The sequence below is a fragment of the Microcaecilia unicolor genome, chromosome 8 (assembly GCF_901765095.1).
Source record: "Microcaecilia unicolor chromosome 8, aMicUni1.1, whole genome shotgun sequence".
In the NCBI taxonomy this organism is placed as follows: domain Eukaryota; kingdom Metazoa; phylum Chordata; class Amphibia; order Gymnophiona; family Siphonopidae; genus Microcaecilia; species Microcaecilia unicolor.
Genome location: NC_044038.1, coordinates 67,069,073 through 67,087,577, shown reverse-complemented (window position 1 = coordinate 67,087,577; position 18,505 = coordinate 67,069,073). Strand labels below are relative to the sequence as shown.

General features: G+C 43.7%; 1 protein-coding gene across 2 annotated transcripts in view; it reads right to left on the bottom strand.

The window, feature by feature from the left end:
- The window catches only part of LUC7L (LUC7 like), a 97,914-nt gene that overhangs the window by 47,644 nt on the left and 31,765 nt on the right, over positions 1 to 18,505 (bottom strand). For both annotated transcript variants that reach the window (XM_030211419.1, XM_030211418.1), the window contains exon 5: positions 14,901 to 15,044. In XM_030211419.1, the coding sequence (XP_030067279.1) occupies positions 14,901 to 15,044 (144 nt within the window). The remainder of the gene's footprint in view (positions 1 to 14,900; positions 15,045 to 18,505) is intronic.

Below are 18,505 nucleotides of genomic sequence, written 5' to 3'. Positions count from 1 at the left end.
TTACTGCCTTCAATTCCTCCTGGGGTACAGGATCAGCAAGTCATAGGGAACTGATCGTCTAAGAAACCAGAGCAAAAGCTCTTCCTTAGAGAAAAAGCCTAATCATAGTAACTCTTACTTGGGTAAAAGGGTAACCTCCTCCTCTTTGAGCTCCTGGGGCACCTCCAGCAGAGAATCTGCCCCAGCGTCAGAGCTCCTGTCTGAAACTGCAGACTCAGGGTAGTCTTTGGGAGAGCTGTCTCACTCCCTGTGCAGCACAGGCATCTTCAGAATGGGTCCAGGAGACATCATGCTTACACTCTTACCAGGAACTCCAAGCCCCCTAGTCCGCACCTGGTTTTAGCCCTGCTGTATAGAGCGGTACACATTGTGCATCATTAAAATAAATCTGGAGGAAAATTTGGCCTGTGGAGACAGGCCTGTGCCCCTGAGGAACTTTTCTCCTCATCCATTCCTTCTGTTGCAATTTCCCAAGGGCAGCAGAGAGAGGTGGCCTTCTCCCCAACCTACTCTCTCTACGTGGTTGAGAATCAAGAATGCAGCTTTACAGGGCCTGCCTCACTCTGCTCACCCAGCTCTGACAGACTGTCATCCAAATCATGTGGGGTCAGCTTTCAGTCCTTGCAGGTGGCAGCCACATCTCTCAGCCACTGGAATTGAAGATCACTTCTCCTATACTCGCTCAGTCCATTCTTTGTCAGTTTTGAGCTATATGATTAACTTGATTCATCAAGGCAAGATTTATTTACTGTTATTCCTGTGCCAAAACGCATGAGTTCTGGAACAGGAATAAGCTACAGTAAATGAATCTCGACATGATGAACAAAATTAATCGCATAGCTCAAAACTGACAAAAATAAATGGACCAAGTTTTGGAAAAGTGCTCTTCAATTCTTCCCTCCCCCCTCCTGATGCTCCACTGCACTATAGTCACACTCTGACCTGAAGCTCAACCAGGTGGTCTTACAAACTACACTCCACTTACCCATCCCAGAGCTAAAGGTAGGCAGTCTCTTACTGTCTCAGAGGTTTTCTGATCAAAACTTTTTATAGTCACAGCACAGAACCGTCCTGTTCCCCCCCCCCCCCCCCTCCCGGAAACTGAGGCTGACTTCAGACAAGATAGGAGCTCTAGGCAATGCTGCAATGTATCCATCTCACTCTCTCTCACTCCTCCTGGGCAGATCCTAATCCTGGCACAAAACCCCAGGGAATCCACAGGAACCAATCCAAAGAGATTGCCCTGGGAAGTGGGGGACTAGGAAAGCAGCCCCTGCGGACTGCTGTCCAAAGGTCCCCCCTAGCCCCAATCCCTGCCCAGATGTGGGAAATAGAGCAAGCACTCTCAGTGCCCTCTGGCTACTTTCATGATCCACTGTACCAGATCAGATCAGACAACTGCATCCACCTGCTAGAGACAGAGAAATACTGACTGAAGCTTCGCCTGAACCAGATTTACAGGAGAAAGGGAACAGCTTCAGAGTTTTTCACTGTCTCCATCTGCTGGCAGGGGAGCCTAAATCCACTTGTCTGGACTGGGCTGGTAAGGATGATAAGGAAGTAGATCTTAGGGATTACCTACAACACTACTGTACTAAAAACTAGTAAGAACAGAGCAGAACCCTTTAAAGATTACTAGAACCCTCGAGCCCTCATTGTGGTAGGAATCAAAGTTCGAATCAGCAAATCACTAAGTACCAGATGTACAGCATGGAAACTCAACAAGAAGCACCAGACATAGGAATGATGTTATTTATACATTCATATTAATAAACCACTAAATCACACATAGTATTCAATGCCATTAACTTAAATACAAAAAAATCCAAATAAAGTTAAAATCAAAGAATATAAAGTATGAAATACGGTCACATTTGCAGAACTTTACAATTTGTGGTATAAAGTCACTTAAATTTGTCAAATTAAAATCAAAGTTGCAGCAGCAGCAAAAAAAAAAAAAAAACAACCCATACAAATTACAATTTTACCATTAAGTCAAAAAGGGCAGTATAGCAACAGCAAGAGATGCAAAGAAGCAAATATATTAACAATATTTGTGGTGGGTGACTGCTCTCAAGGTGTGTCATATCAAGGAGTGCAAAAATAAGATGGAATGAATGCTGAATTTTAGAAACTGACTGCTATTAAAAACTTATGAACTAAACCTGCTGTTCTTAGGACAAAGTGAATATAGAAGGAAAGGCTGCCTAAATATGATCTTCACAAATCCTCTAGTTGCTCCTAACATTCTAAAATACTGTATATACTCAAATATAAACCCAGATAACGTTTCCCCCCCTTCCACCATTCCTTCTCTCCCCTGTGGTGTCCAGCATTCCCCTCCTTGTCCCACTCCTGTATTGTCCTGCATTCCTCCCATTCTCTCCCTCCTGTAGTGTCCCTCCTCCTCCTCCTCCACTTCTGCTGCCGTCAGCCCTCTGAACTTGCAGAGTTCTCACTGGCTCCTTCCTTCCCCCAAACAGGCATAATCACGCTTAGTTCCTCCCTCTCTCCTTCCTTCCAAACAAGCCCCTCCCCCGGCCTACTTGCTCCTGCCCATGCTGTTTCCGTGGTGAAAATGGCTACCAAGACTTCCAGCAGCAGTCTCGCAAGATTGCTGCTGGAAGTCGTGGCAACCATTTTTACCACAGAGACGACACTGGCAGGCGCAAGTGGGGATTGCTCCTGCCCCAATGCGCCACTAGACCACCAGAGAGGTACAGTATTCCAGAGGGGGCCTACCAGTGCTTCTGATAGGGAGTTCATCCGGGGCAAGGGAGGAATTAAGTGAGAGCCATGCCTGTTTGAGGTGAGGGCAGGAAGGAGTGAGAACTCTGCCAGTTCAGGGGGGTTGGCTACAGTGGTGGCAGCAGCAGAGGAGGGACACTACAGAAAGGGAGGGAATGATACGAATGCCAAACACAGGGGTGTGAGGGAGATAGGTCTCAAATATAAATCGAGATTAAATTTTTGATGGTTTTTTTTTGTGCTGAGAGCTAGGCTACAATGAAGATAGATAAGGCTGCATGAATTTTGTCTGGTGACGAAAACTCCCTTTTTAGCCAATCTTCCAGCAGTGCACCCTGCCACTGTTCAGGAACAGTATCGGGAAGTCCAACAAACCGCAAATTACTGTGATGGGAGCGGTTTTCAAGGTCTTCTAGCCGTTGGAATTGATGCTTCAATGTTGAATGTAGAGAAGCAAGTTGTATATTAGCTCCTGCAAGGGTATCCTCCACCGCCGAGACCCATTGCTCCAGTTCACCCATGCGGCAATTAGTTTCTTCGAGAAGTGATTCCACTTTGGTGATCTGACCACAAATAGTTGATAATTTTGGCTCCAGAGCCTGTACCATTGCCAAGTTGCGCAATTTGTGTTGCAGAGAATACTGAGGCACTTCAAGCTATAGTCTCCACCATATTGTGAAGTCCTCCCCGTGCCTTGTCCACTCCTTTCTTACTACTAACTACTACTTATTATTTCTATAGAGCTACTAGATGTACACAGCGCTGTACACTTGAACATGACGAGACAGTCCCTGCTCGACACAGCTTACAATCTAATTAGGACAGACAAACAGGACAAATAAGAGATAAGGGAATTACTAAGGTGGGGATGATAAAATAAGGGTACTGAACAAGTGAGTAAGGGTTAGGGTTTAAAAGCAGCATCAAAAAGGTGGGCTTTTAGCTTAGATTTGAAGACAGCCAGAGATGGAGCTTGACGGACTGGCTCAGAAAGTTTATTCCAGGCATATGGTGCAGCAAGATAAAAGGAACGGAGTCCAGACTTAGCGGTGGAGGAGAAGGGTGCAGGTAACAGAGATTTACCCAGTTAACGCAGTTCCTGGGGAGGAGTGTAGGGAGAGATGAGTAGAGAGGTACTGAGGACCTACAGTAATGCACAAACCTGTACTGGAAGTGTGAATGCACTTATAAGTCAGTAAGAGGAGTCTGAATTGTATGCGGAAATGGATAGGGCACCAGTGAAGTGACTTGAGGAGAGGGCTAATATGAACATAGCGACACTGGCATTACCGCCTCTGACCGACACAGAAGCCGTAGATTTTTCAAGAAACTTGTCCATAAGTTGTAAATCTTCAATATTTATAATCCTGATGCAAATACTGCTGGGGGAAATGAGTTTAGTAGTACAAAGATTAGCTTTGGGGACCAGAGCTACAACTGCACACGTCCGTGCAGCTCAAAGCATCACGTAACCTCCCCAAGTCGATGTACTTATTTTATAAAGGCAATATAGCTGCCTAGGTGCCTTTATAAAATAGGCACCCAGAATAAGCTCCAGTAGCACACAAACACCAATGCAATTCCACCCCTTGAAAATGCTTATGTGCAGTGCTGTCTTATTGCTACGTGTACTTATCTGGGTGTATACCATTGAACAATTTTAGAAAAGACCTTATCTGTGTGTAAAGCAGGCTTTACATGCAGAAATACCTTTACAGAATTAACTCCTAGATGACAAGCGTGTAAAGGAGTGCTTTTCAAAATCCATTCCTTCCTGTCATTTTCAAATTTGAGAAGCTTTTCTCAGAGGACAAACCAGATAACGTTACCTATGTACAGCTTCATTATCAATTGATTGCACCAGATCAGATTTGCTCTCCTAGACGTTAAAAAAAAAAAGTCTAGAAAGTTTACTGGGCATTTTTGTACACTCTACCAACAGGTTGCTGCTCCTCCTCCTTTCAGTCTTCTTAGTAAAACAAGACAGATTTGCTTCTTTCTCTTCTGTATTTCTCTTACAAAAAGAGAAAACATCACGTTCAACTATAAGTTCCTTTGAACTTGCTACTGCTCAAGTTTTTCTTCATGGCTGACAAGAAAATAAAAAGCTTGCTTTCAAAAGTGCCCCAAACATCCATATAAGATATTGTGTTAAATGAAAAAAAGATTGCATCTGATATTTGGGCTCCTCTCAACATTTCAGTCTGTGTTAAGCGTACCCAAATCTTCCCATGGGTCTGCCACAAGAGATATGTGCAACAAATTCCTTTAAGAGCCCACATGAGAAAGGTCAGTGCACTCTGAACCCTCTCTCTTTTCTTCTAAGTTGTGGCAACATGACTCTATTTCTGAGAGACGCCCCCACCCTCTGGCCAATAAACAAAGTGAAGTCATGGCTCTGCAAAATAAAAGACCAACTTGATCCTCTTTGTTCTGTCTCTCATGATACTGCTGCCATTTCCTCTGCATCCAGGCAAAATGTTAATAATATTAGTGCCAGACACTCACGTGAACATGTGCTGAAAACTCCTTTTGGTGCTACTCACCACACCAACAGAGGCCTCCTTGGCTTCAGATTCACATGATACAGGGAAAGAAAAATATATTTAAGTCCCATCACATAAGCATGAAAAAGCAGGTGTGAAAATCAAGGAACACCACAACAGCTCCTTTAAGAGTGATCATAATTCAAGTGATTCCAAGGCAAAGAAATCTAGCAATTATAACTTTATTCCACCCACCACCAAGTACTTCCAGGATCCCCTCCTCCAAATTTGGTCTCTCATTACAATATATTTCTGCCAAAAATGTGTACATCAATATATGTGATATATTGATCTTCAACCTGTGTCGTTCAAACCCCCCTCCCCACACCATTAAAGTTCTCTCTGCCCACATTTCCAGACATGGAAGACTCCAGCAGTCTGTCCTTCACTCCTCAAAGTATCCTCACACCTGAACCAGATCTCTCCAACAAGCCAGATGGGTCCTTCTCTAATAATGCTGAATGAGGCATCCAGCATCTTTCATACATCAGAATTTCTAACCTTGAAATCCTGTCAGACCTTTCTTCTGAACTGCCTAAGGCTGACTCTCTAAATGTGGTAACAACTCTCCTTGTATCCTTGAATCAAATAAATTAAGTACTTGGTATTCCTTAAGTCCTTAGAAACTCCTAAAGATGTCCTTTTGGATCACTAATCAAAAATATGGCAAATGACCTTTTCTGATCTTCTTGTCTTTAAAACACAAGATCCAATCAGTCCAGCCCACGAAAGACTGCAGCTTTCATGCCATTCTGTGGTGGAAAAATCATTTCTAAAGAATCTAAACTCTACACATATTCCAACATCCGCCTGGTAAGGATCATAAAATCTTGGACATCATGGAAAGCAGATCTTCCAAGGAGCCATACAGTTCATGCATCTTAACTCTTCAATTTCAGCTAGAGTGGTATTGTGAAATTGAAGAAAGGGTTAAAATTTTTTGGACTGAAAACTATCATAAATGAATTACTAACAAACACAAACTTAGCAAATTCTACCAGACATTTGCCAAAGAAGACATGGTATGTGTGCAATTCTAACTATGTACAGATAAGAGGGGAGGATGGGTCCCCAAATAAGGGAAGCCAAGGGGTCTTAAAGTAACAGGTGTTTAGGGGACCAACAGAAGACAAAGGATGTAACTGCTAAATGTCTTCTTGAGAAAGCAAACTGCACTTGCTGTGATAGCATAATGTAGAGCAAGCAAGATTGTGAATCTTTTAACAAAGATAGTTGAGAAGGCCTGGTTTACAATGTCAAAAAGTTGTAAACCAGGCTCTCTCAAATATCTTTGTTTTACTCACTAGGCACTATTTTACCTCTTCATCAGCACAAATGGCTAGCCCCACTGGACCTAAGCATTTATTCCATGCCACCATGCTATGCCGGCTGAAAGCGCTACGCTTCATATGCCTCAGCAAATTTTTCTAGTACAGAATTATCCCATTTGATCTCCTACAGTACTTCACGGGTATTCATCAAGTGTGTGTCTTTTGCAGGGGGGTCACCTCCAAGACAGGTAACTGCCTGTTTTTGTAGCTTAAACACTGGCTCATGAGTAGGAATGGGAGGAGGGGGGGGGGGGGGGGGAAAGATGTTCACTTTCCAGGTTTCCTTGAATTCTGCTTAAGAGGCAATCAGCTGTTGATCACTTCTGGGAGGATGCAACATGAAGGCACTTAAGAGGATCATATTTTAGAACTGGAGAACAGACTTTTGCGGCGGGGAGCTAAATGTGCCAGCAAAACACATCAACTAGGATACAAGGATGTCTGTATTACTAAACAAAGAACTTGTACAAGCCCAATTACAAATGACTGCCTTATATCAATCAGAAACCAAGCACACTGCACAAAACTAAATGGTTTAATTAAAACTGAATACACTTTCTCAGTAACTTCTTCTTATTTATTTATTTATCTATCACATTTGTATCGCACATTTTCCCACTGATTGCGGGCTCAAAGTGGCTTACAGTAATATTGTAATAAAGTTACAATATAAAGAAGTACAATTTTGCAATTAAGAGCAAGATAGAAATAACAATTGAACAGCAATTGTCCTATGTCCTATTGTGTCTCAGCCAGACATTGCATAGCTTATTCAATTCTCACTTTATGACAATGGCCGTTGTTCTATGAATTAGGATCAGTATTCACAAATCAACTTTTACCTTATCCAGTGAATAGTGCTTTTTTTGGATTAAAGAAAAATGTGAAAGTTGAAGTTCATTGTCCCAACAAGCAAATACTATCATCTGTCCCAAACTGCTTCATCCAGCTCAACAACCGTCTAAAGCCTATTAAACCCCTTAAACTTCTTAGGGCACATTATTCCTTTCCCCAAGCTACAAGACTTATTTACTGGCAACTGAAACTGAAATGGAACCAGCACAGACTATGAGCAACATCTCCAGATCAAATCAGTTAGAACGCAGGACCACATACTGCACTCCAAGTTTTTGATCCCAAGGTGGCTCAAGATCTTGCTCAAGAGATAAGGTACCCACTCCATCAATTTTTGCAACAAATAAGTATGAGAACTTCAGTTCCAGCAGACTAGCCCTAGACGGGATAGCCCTAGACAAATGCACAATCCAAGGTCCAGATTTTCTGTATGCCTTTCCTCCAATTCTTCTCATAGCCTAAACCATCCAGAAACTCAGACTGGATGCGACAGATGGTACTCTTAATGTCTCATTTACATCACCAACGGGGGCTCATTTGCAAAAGAGAAGGACACCCATCTTTCGACACAAATCGGTCCTTCTCACAGAAACGTCCAAATCGGTATAATCGAAAGACGATTTTGGATGTCCCCAATTGCTTTCCGTCGCAGGGACGGCCAAAATTCATGGAGGCGTGTCGGAGGCATAGCGAAGGTGAGACTTGGGTGTGCCTAACACTGGACGTCCTTCACCCATAATCGAAAAAAAGAAGACTGTCCCTGACGAACACTTGGACGTTTTCACCTGGTTGTGTTTTTCTTACGACCAAGGCACAAAAAGGTGCCCGAAATGACCAGATACCTACAGGAGGGAATCGGGGATGACCTCCTCTTACTCCCCCCCAGTGGTCACTAACCCCCTCCCACCCTCAAAAAATATCTTTAAAAACATTGATTGCCAGCCTCAGATGTCATACTCAGGTCCATCACAGTAGTATGCAGGTCCCTGGAGCAGTTTAAGTGGGTGCTGTGCACTTCAGACAGGCAGACACAGCCCCATCCCCCCCTCCCCCCACCTGTTACGTTTGTGGAGGAAACAGCAAGCCCTCCAAAACCCACCACAAACCCACTGTACCCACGGAGGAATACAGGAGGAAACTGAAAGAAGCCAAGAGAGAGGTACATCTGGCAAAAGCGCAAGCGGAAGAACAAATGGCTAGAAAGGTAAGGAGGGGTGACAAAAATTTCTTCAGGTATATTAGTGAAAGGAGAATGACTAAAAAGGGAATTGTGAGACTAAAAGATACTGCAAACCGCTATGTAGATAATGATGAAGAAAAGGCAAATTTGCTAAATAGATACTTTTGTTCTGTTTTTACTGAAGAAAATCCGGGAGAAGGACCACAATGGACTGGCAAAAGTTCATTTGAGAATGGAGTGGATATAGCACCGTTCACGGAAGAGAGTGTGTATCAACAACTAGAAAAACTAAAGGTGGACAAAGCCATGGGACCAGATGGGATCCACCCCAGGATATTGAGGGAGCTCAGAGAGGTTCTGGCGGGTCCTCAAAGATTTGTTTAATAAATCCTTAGAAATTGGAGAGGCTTCGAGGGATTGGAGAACGGCGGAGGTGGTCCCTCTTCCAAAAGTGGTGATAGGGAAGAAGCTGGAAACTACAGGCCGGTAAGTCTCACTTCGATTATTGGAAAAGTAATGGAAGCGATGCTGAAGGAAAGGATAGTGAATTTCCTGGAAGAAAATGAGTTGCAAGATCCGAGACAACATGGTTTTACCAAAGGGAAATCGTGCCAAACGAATCTCATTGAATTCTTTGATTGGGTGACCGGAGAATTGAACCGTGGACGTGCTATAGACGTAATCTAATTAGATTTCAGCAAGGCTTTTGACACGGTTCCCCACAGGAGGCTCTTAAATAAACTGGATGGGCTGAAGATAGGACCCAAAGTGGTGAACTGGATTAGGAACTGGTTGACGGACAAGCGCCAGAGGGTGGTGGTGAATGGAGTTCGCTCGGAGGAGGGAAAGGTGAGTAGTGGAGTGCCTCAGGGATCGGTGCTGGGGCCGATTCTGTTCAATATATTTGTAAGTGACATTGCCGAAGGGTTAGAAGGTAAAGTTTGCCTATTTGTGGATGATACTAAGATTTGTAACAGTGGACACCCCGGAGGGAGTGGAAAACATGAAAAAGGATCTGAAAAAGCTAGAAGAATGGTCTAAGGTTTGGCAATTAAAATTCAATACGAAGAAATGCAAAGTGATGCACTTAGGGAGTAGAAATCCAAGAGAGGCGTATGTGTTAGGCGGTGAGAGTCTGCTAGGTACGGATGGGGAGAGGGATCTTGGGGTCATAGTATCTGAGGATCTGAAGGCGATGAAACAGTGTGACAAGGCGGTGGCCGTAGCTAGAAGTTTACTAGGCTGTATAGAGAGAGATGTGACCAGCAGAAGAAAAGAGGTGTTGATGCCCCTGTACAAGTCGCTGGTGAGGCCCCACCTGGAGTATTGCGTTCAGTTTTGGAGGCCGTATCTTGCTAAGGATGTAAGAAGAATTGAAGCGGTGCAAAGAAAAGCTACAAGGATGGTATGGGATTTGCGTTACAAGACGTATGAGGAGAGACTTGCGGACCTGAACATGTATACCCTGGAGGAAAGAAGAAACAGGGGTGATATGATACAGACGCTCAAATATTTGAAAGATATTAATCCGCAAACAAACCTTTTCCGGAGATGGGAAGGTGGTAGAACGAGAGGGCATGAAATGAGATTGAAGGAGGGCCGAAAGAAGAAGATTGTCAGGAAGTATTTTTTCACGGAGAGAGTGGTGGATGCTTGGAATGCCCTCCCGCGGGAGGGGGTGATGAAAACGGTAACGGAATTCAAACATGCGTGGGATAAACATATAGGAATCCTGTGCAGAAGGAAGGGATCCTCGGGAGCTTAGCCTAGAATGGGTGGCAGAGCTGGTGGTTGGGAGGTGGGGCTAGTGCTGGGCAGACTTATACGGTCTGTGCTGGGGCTGGTGGTTGGGTGGCGGGGATAGTGCTGGGCAGACTTATATGGTCTGTGCCAGAGCCAGTGGTAGCACATATGAATTTATCTTCTTGGGCAGACTGGATGGACCGTGCAGGTCTTTTTCTGTCGTCATCTACTATGTTTACTATCTAGGTGCCCCCCCCTTCACCCGTAAGGGCTATTGTAGTGGTGTACAGTTGGGGTAGTGGGTTTTGGGGGGCTCAGCACACAAGGTAAGGGAGCTATGTACCTGGGAGCAATTTATGAAGTCTAGTGCAGTGCCCCCTAGGGTGCACGGTTAGTGTCCTGGCATGTCAGGGGGACCCAGTGCACTACAAATGCTGACTCATCCCACGACCAAATGGCTTGCATTTGGTGATTTCTAATATGGACATCCTTGGTTTAGAAAATCGCCAAAAATCAGAAACGTCCACATCTAGGGACGTCCAAATTTCAGGATTTGGACGTCCCTGACCATATTATTGAAACAAAAGATGGACGTCCATCTTGTTTTGAAAATACAGGTTTCCCCGCCCCTGGATCGGGACATTTTGCGAGGACGTCCAAATCAAAACTTGGAAGTCCCTTTCAAAAATGCCCCTCCACGTCTGGCTCTCAGTACTTCTGCATCTATATTTGGAATAAATGAAATGCCTAATTCCAAATTCGCACATCATCATGTATGAAGAAGGAAAAGCTACTCAACTCTAACCTGCATCACTCAACCTCTCTGCAAACAGTTGAAAGGCATCTAATTTCTACTCTACTAGTTTCACCATCAATTCAAGAAATTTTGAAGGCCTCTCATCGACAATACACAAGCAAGTCACACAAGCAAGTCCTACAAACCAAAATGGAAAAGATTCACCCTTTGATGCCAAGGTTGAAATTCTTCACTTCTGATACCAGTATCTTCAATTACTTTCTGTCTCCAACTCAGTCTCTAAGAAATTAACTCTGATTCCATCTCAGAATTGCAGCTTACCATGCTCAGGTAAAAGACACCTATTTCAGTTCAACCCATGGTTTTTAAGCTTTATGAAAGGCCTCACTAAAGTTAAATCTCCAACCAAGAAAACGGGACCTTAAAGTTGTGCTCCTGCAACTTACAAGACAGTTTCCAAGTTTTACCTAAATCAAACTGATCTTGGTCTTCAACTAAATGCAAATAAAGAGGAAGAACCTTTGCATACTCTAGTCTAAATGCAGGTGTGACTACCACCATTCAGGGCCAGCTATCAAAGAACTATCATCATGAATTTAGGAGTGAAATGCTTCCTGTTACCAAAAAGCACAACTATCATAGTTGGATTTAAAACCACACAGTAACACAGTAAATGACAGCAGACAAAGACCCACACAGTCTATCCAATGTGGCCAGAGCCAAAATTGCCACTCTGTGCCGGCCACAGCCACCCATGCTTAAACACTGCTTGGCAAGTCTACACTATGCCAGCCACATATAGGCAGCCAAACATGACGGAATCTTGGTGATAACCATATATCAACCCAAAGTATTGCTGACAGTATTCAACTTACCAGTCAAGATGTCTTCCCCTCTGCTCTGAGCTGCACAGCACCCTCACTTGCAGCACATGACAATGAAGTGATCTACAATACTGGCGCTGTCGAATCTTCACCAGTCTTTTACGATTTGCGGGACACATACCATAGACGTCTGTCTGGCATCTGCCTTGGTTCCCCTATGCTAGATTTGGTGAAACTTCTTCAGGCTTTTGCCATTTGTGGGACACAGACCATAGAATTCTGTCTAGCTTCAGCCTTATTTCCTTCTCTTCTTGCCCAATATAACACCTCAACAGCCATGTTGGGTTTCCAAAGTCTTTCTATTTTTTCGAATTTGCTCACCATTTTTTACTCTATCACTTCTTCTTCTGGAAGGGCGTTCCAGGTGTCCACCATCCTCTCTGTCAAAATCTATTGTCTAATGTTACTCCTAAGTCTACCTCCCTGCAACCTCCATTCACGTCCTCTATTTTTAACCACCCTTACTTCTCTGGAAGAGGTTTGTTTGTATATTAATACCTTTCAAGTACTTAAATATCTGTATCATATCACCTCTCTCTCTCCTTTTCTCTAGCGTATACATATTCACGTCTTCCAGTCTCTTCTCATATATTTTGGCACAAACCCTGAATCATTTTTGTCGCCTTCCTCCTAACCACCTAAAGTCTTTTTAAGCCTTTTTATGTCCTTGAAGAGATACGGCCTCCAAAACTGGACACAATACTCCAAATGGGGCATCACCAATGACGTGTACAGGGGAATCAACACCTCATTTCTTCTACTGGTTCTGCCTCTCTTTATGCAGCCTAGAATTCTTTGGATAACTGCCACCGCCTCATCACATTGTTTCACTGCCGTGAAATCCTCAAACATTATCAAACCCCCCCCCCCCCCCCCAGTCTCTCTCCAGAATCCAGATCCAGTGTATCAGTCTCTCACCCCCTAGCACATACTGCTCTCACTTTGCACTTCTTCGCATTACATTTTAACTCCCAAACATTCAACCATTCTTCTAATTTTGGTAGATCTATTCTCATATCCACTCCCTCAGAGGAGTCCACTCTGTTGAAAATCTTGGTGTCATCCACAAAAAGGAAACATTTCCTTCTAATCCTTCAGCAATGTTGAATAGATTCGGCTCCAGGACCGATTCCTGAGGCACTCCGGACAGTCTCAAGGTTTGGATAAGTTCTTGGATATGGTGTCCATTAACAAGACAAACTCAGGGAAACCTACTGCTTATGATCCCTCTAAGTGGAGCGCATGAGTGATTGCTCAATACATTTTAGGAGCATCACTCAGATTTTACATGGTTGCCCACAAAAATGTTTTGTTGTACTATATACAGAAATGCATTGCTAATACTGGTGCTCAAAAATTGATGGTTTTTAAAATTTGTTGCTCACACGAAAAAAAAAAATTTGCACCCACCAGACCACTCCTTAGAAGAAACAGTGATCAGCACCATGGAATCTTGATGCTTCTTGGGATTCTGCCAGGTACTTGTGACCTGGCTTGGCCACTTTAGGAAGGACAGTAGGCTAGACAGACCTCCAGTATGATCCAGTATGGCAATTCTTATCATACAGTGCATTCTCGCTTTTGGCGCGATTAGTATCTGCTATTTCGTGCATCCACGGAGGTGCGAACAGGTCACAACTTGACATTCACACCACTTTGTTCATGTATTCGCGGAGATGTGCATTTCAAAAGACTTCTTTTGCTTTCACTTTCACGTTTTTGGAGTTTGCTTCTGGAAGTGGCCACCAAGTGTCCACGGAGTGAGTTGCAAGCTACCAATCCTAACATAAAGAAACTTGTGATATGTCTTAGTGACAAAATAACTATGTTAGATAAGCTTCGTTCTGTTGCTACTTTAAGTGGTACAATTAAAAAATTTGTATGCAACATACTGTGAGGCATATTTTCAAAGCACTTAGCCTTCCAAAGTTCCATAGGTTTCTATGGAACTTTGGAAGGCTAAGTGCTTTGAAAATAAGCCTCTGTATGTTCTATCTGGTTTCTCAGCAAACACAATAAAAAAAAAATTAGTTCCAGTACAGGTTTTTGTTAAGTGCTGCCCCATGCAGGAACCTAACCCTGTATTTCCTACAGGAATAATTATTCACATTCCCCAGTTTCATGGAAACATAGGTATAAGCTGGAACCTAACCCCTATTTTCCCATATAGACAATGATTCAGTATTTGCAAATTTGTGGTTCACAATTGTTTTTTATGGACCATACCATTGTGAATAGTGAGAACGCACTGTATGTTTACATAACCAACAAAGTAATGGCACACCAACTATAAGCTATGGTAGCTATTACAGCTTACCTACACTCCTCTTCTATTATTAACACCTGCATAGCTGTCAAATGGTCTCCACACACCTTCACAAATCATTACTATCTTGGCCAATCTTTCAGAACTGATAGCACCTTCGGTCATTCCATCTTGCAGAGTAACTCCCTCTCTGCTTCACACTGACAAGACCTTTTACAATTTCTTTTTCTTGAAAGGTGATTTTTGTGAACTTTCAGAATATTTTTCTTCTGACATTTATGCTTGAAAATAACCTTTGTGGGTAAATTCCATGAACCGCCGCTAAACAAATATTTTTTAAAAATGCAGAGTCTACTTCAGCCTCCCATGGCAATTTCTGTGTGGCAAGGGGAAAGACATCCCTAAGCAATTTTAAAACCCCAATTACTTAACTTGGACTTGGTTTGCAATAATAAAAGAATATCTAAAAAGAAAAAACACTGGAAATTTCCATGGCCATACTTTACTGGTCTCACAGCATAAAAACGTATTTCTCCCCTCACTGATGTTACATGAACAAAGGGCTTTTGGAATAGTTTCAGTTCCCATACCTCTGCTGCTTTTTTCTGTTGTCGGACCACGTCCAGCATTTGCAAGGTTCTATGGAGTTCCTGAGTATTTCCTTCTTTAGTCATCTGCTGAGCTTTTGCTGTTAGTTTTTCAATTTCTACATTGAACTCATGAACCTTTTCAGCCTAGCAAAATAAACATAAAAGCAACATTCTGTTAAAGCTTGAAAACTCTTCAGGATTTATACTGCTCAATATTAATACTCTGTAGACAATCTGACTAGAAGGTCACACTTCCAAGTATATTTGACTTTGATGAATCTGACAAAAAGTTGCTTACTACCACGCTCTCTGCCCACATACACATCAAGTTTCCTCCCCCTCTTTTTCCCCAATCCCTCTTAGCCATTTCCCTGAATGTTTTTTTTAACTCAAGTCTTCACCTCTCTACCTGCCACTATTCCCTGCCTTGACATTAGTATAATAGACAAATTGAAAATATAAGAACATTTTATAAAGTATGCTTTTTAAAAAAAGAGGAGGGGGCAGTGAACCCTAGATATTTGCAAATGAAAGTGCATGGTGCCATAACCCAATACAGGCCAGTCTAAAGAGAGTTATTCTCAAACTAGAGGCCATTCATAGATTGAATTCAAAAGACTGACCGATTTAGTTCAGTTTCTTAATGTGTAAGTTTTGAAGAAAAACCCTGATGTTAATCTAGTCTATGTGATATCATGGTGCCATCCTCCAGTTACCTCCTATGACCCTCATCCCAACTAACACACCAAGTTCTAACTCTCCCCCCATCCCTACTGAGTTCTAGCCCAGCTCAATTTCTAAATTCCTACTCTGTTCTCCACTCCCGAGGTCCGTATAGTTTCCTCAATTCCAGTCCCCTTCCTCTGCTCTTCACTCCAATTTCCATGATTCTTCTCAAACCCCACCCAATTTCAGTGTCTCATTTGAATTCTGCTCTCCTTCTCTCAATTCTAAAAGTACCCATGAGGGTAAAAGTAGTTAGCTTACCTCCTATGACCCTCATCCCAACTAACACACCAAGTTCTAACTCTCCCCCCCATCCCTACTGAGTTCTAGCCCAGCTCAATTTCTAAATTCCTACTCTGTTCTCCACTCCCGAGGTCCGTATAGTTTCCTCAATTCCAGTCCCCTTCCTCTGCTCTTCACTCCAATTTCCATGATTCTTCTCAAACCCCACCCAATTTCAGTGTCTCATTTGAATTCTGCTCTCCTTCTCTCAATTCTAAAAGTACCCATGAGGGTAAAAGTAGTTAGCTTACCAGGGTTTAAAAAAGGCTTGGCTAATTTCCTAAAACTCCATAAGCCATTATTAAGATGGCCTTGGGGAAAATCCACTGCTTATTTCTAGGAGGATAAGCAGCATAAAAAGTGAAGATACCTACCTGTAGCAGGTATTCTCCGAGGACAGCAGGCTGAATATTCTCACAAGTGGGTCGATGTCTGCGTCAGCCCAGGAACCGGCATTTTGCCATAGCAAAAACTTTAAAAAGTTTGCTAGAGCCTTCTGGCGCTTGTGCAGTGCGCACTGACTTCCCACCCACTGCGCGAGCGCGTACCTCAGTTAAGTCTAAAAGCATAAACAAATAACTCCAAGGGGAGGTGGGAGGGATTGTGAGAATATTCAGCCTGCTGTCCTCGGAGAACACCTGCTACAGGTAAGTACCTTTGCTTTCTCCGAGGACAAGAAGGGGGTAATATACTTACAAGTGGGGTATCCCTAGCATCCAGGCTCACCCAAAACAATAAACACTGGTCAATTGGGCCATGCAACGGCGAGGACATAACGAAGATTTACCTGAAAACTATAAACAGCTAGCTGAGAGTGCAGCCTGGAACAGAATAAAACGGGCCTAGGTGGGTGGAGTTGGATTCTAAACCCCAAATAGATTTTGCAGCACTGACTCCCAAACCGACTGTCGCGTCATGTTCAAGACAGTAATGTGAAGTGAATGTGTGAACTGAAGACCACGTTGCAGCCTTACAAATCTCTTCAATGGAGGCTGACTTTCAGTAAGCCACCGACGCAGCCATGGCTCTAACATTATGAGCCGTGACATTACTCTCCAGTGTCAGCCCAGCTTGGGCATAACTGAAGGAAATACAATCTGCTAGCCAATTGGAGACTGTGCGTTTTCCGATGGCGACTCCCCTCCTGTTGGGATCAAAGGAAACAAACAACTGGGCAGACTGTCTGAAGGGCTTCATCCACTCCACGTAAAAGGCAAATGCTCTCTTGCAGTAGAGAGTTGCACGGGGACAGAAATCTTACCCATCCCCGCCTGTCCCTGCTGGAATCTTACCCGTCCCCTCCCGTCCCCGCTGGAATCTTACCCATCCCCACCCATCCCCGCAAAATTTAAACCCATCCCAACCCGTCCCCGCAAGAATTTAACCCATCCCCACCCATCCCAGTAAGAATTTAATGGTACATAAAAGAAAATTCCAGTCAGCTCCCTCAGCCTCTCTCTGGATTTGAGCCACAGCACTGTAGGCAAGGAAGGAACGGAAGTTGGAACACTCTGGTGCGCACGTGTAAGACTTGTCTCCGATTCACTTGCACTGTGTGCTGAGAGGTCGCCACATGCATGCGCCAGTAGGTCAGGTGGCATCTGATTCTCGTGCCTGTGCCAGAGCTGAGGTCTGTGCACCAGCCTGGTAGCAATGAGGATTAATAGTAACATAGTAAGTGACAGCAAACAGACCTGAACGGTCCATCCACTCTGCCAATAGTCACACTCATGATCAATTCATCATTAAATCAACGAGTGTGATATTATATACTTGATTATGGTCTTTCTTTCATGTTTCTGGAACAAAGACCACAGAAGTCTATCTGGCCCTATCCTTATGTTCCAATTACTGGAGTTGGAGTTGCCACTCCAGTCTATTTGTCTTCTCATTTGTGGGACACAGACCGTAAAAGTCTGTCCAGCACTGTCCTCATGTTCCAGCCACTGAAGTTGCTAAGCCCTTTCCAGGCCATCCTAAACCAGATTGCCATGTATGAGACACAGACCATACAAGTCTGCCAGGTATCAGCCCTAGTTCATCACAGCCAGAGTCTCCATCTAAGCGTCACTTGACACATCCACACACATGCAGCCATTTAAGGTTAGGTTTTATATAACTTCCATTTTCTAATTAGAGATCCTCTGTGTTCATCCCACGCCTTTTTGAATTCCGTCATCATTTGTGACTCTACCACCTCCTTAATGGAAGACTTTCCACATTTGTGCTGTTAAAGCAAGAAAGAAGAGAAGGAAGAGAAGACAGCACTTAAAGAAATTGGTATTCGGTAGATGAGAGGCTGGTGCAGGTGCAGCTTACACTTCTACGAGAAGACCGCAGAACTGCTTCCATCCCCGCGGGAACCCCGCAGGAACTGCCTCCGTCCCCACGGGAACCCCGCAGAGCTGCTTCCATCCCCGCGGGAACCCCGCAGGAACTGCCTCCATCCTCGCGGGAATCCCGCGAACCCCGTTCCTGTGCAGCTCTCTATCTTGCAGTCCAAGGTGTGCAAGCTGCTTTCACAAAGGGTGGGCATGAGGATGGGGAAAAAAATGTCGGCAAGACAATCGACTGGTTCAGATGGAACTCCGACACCA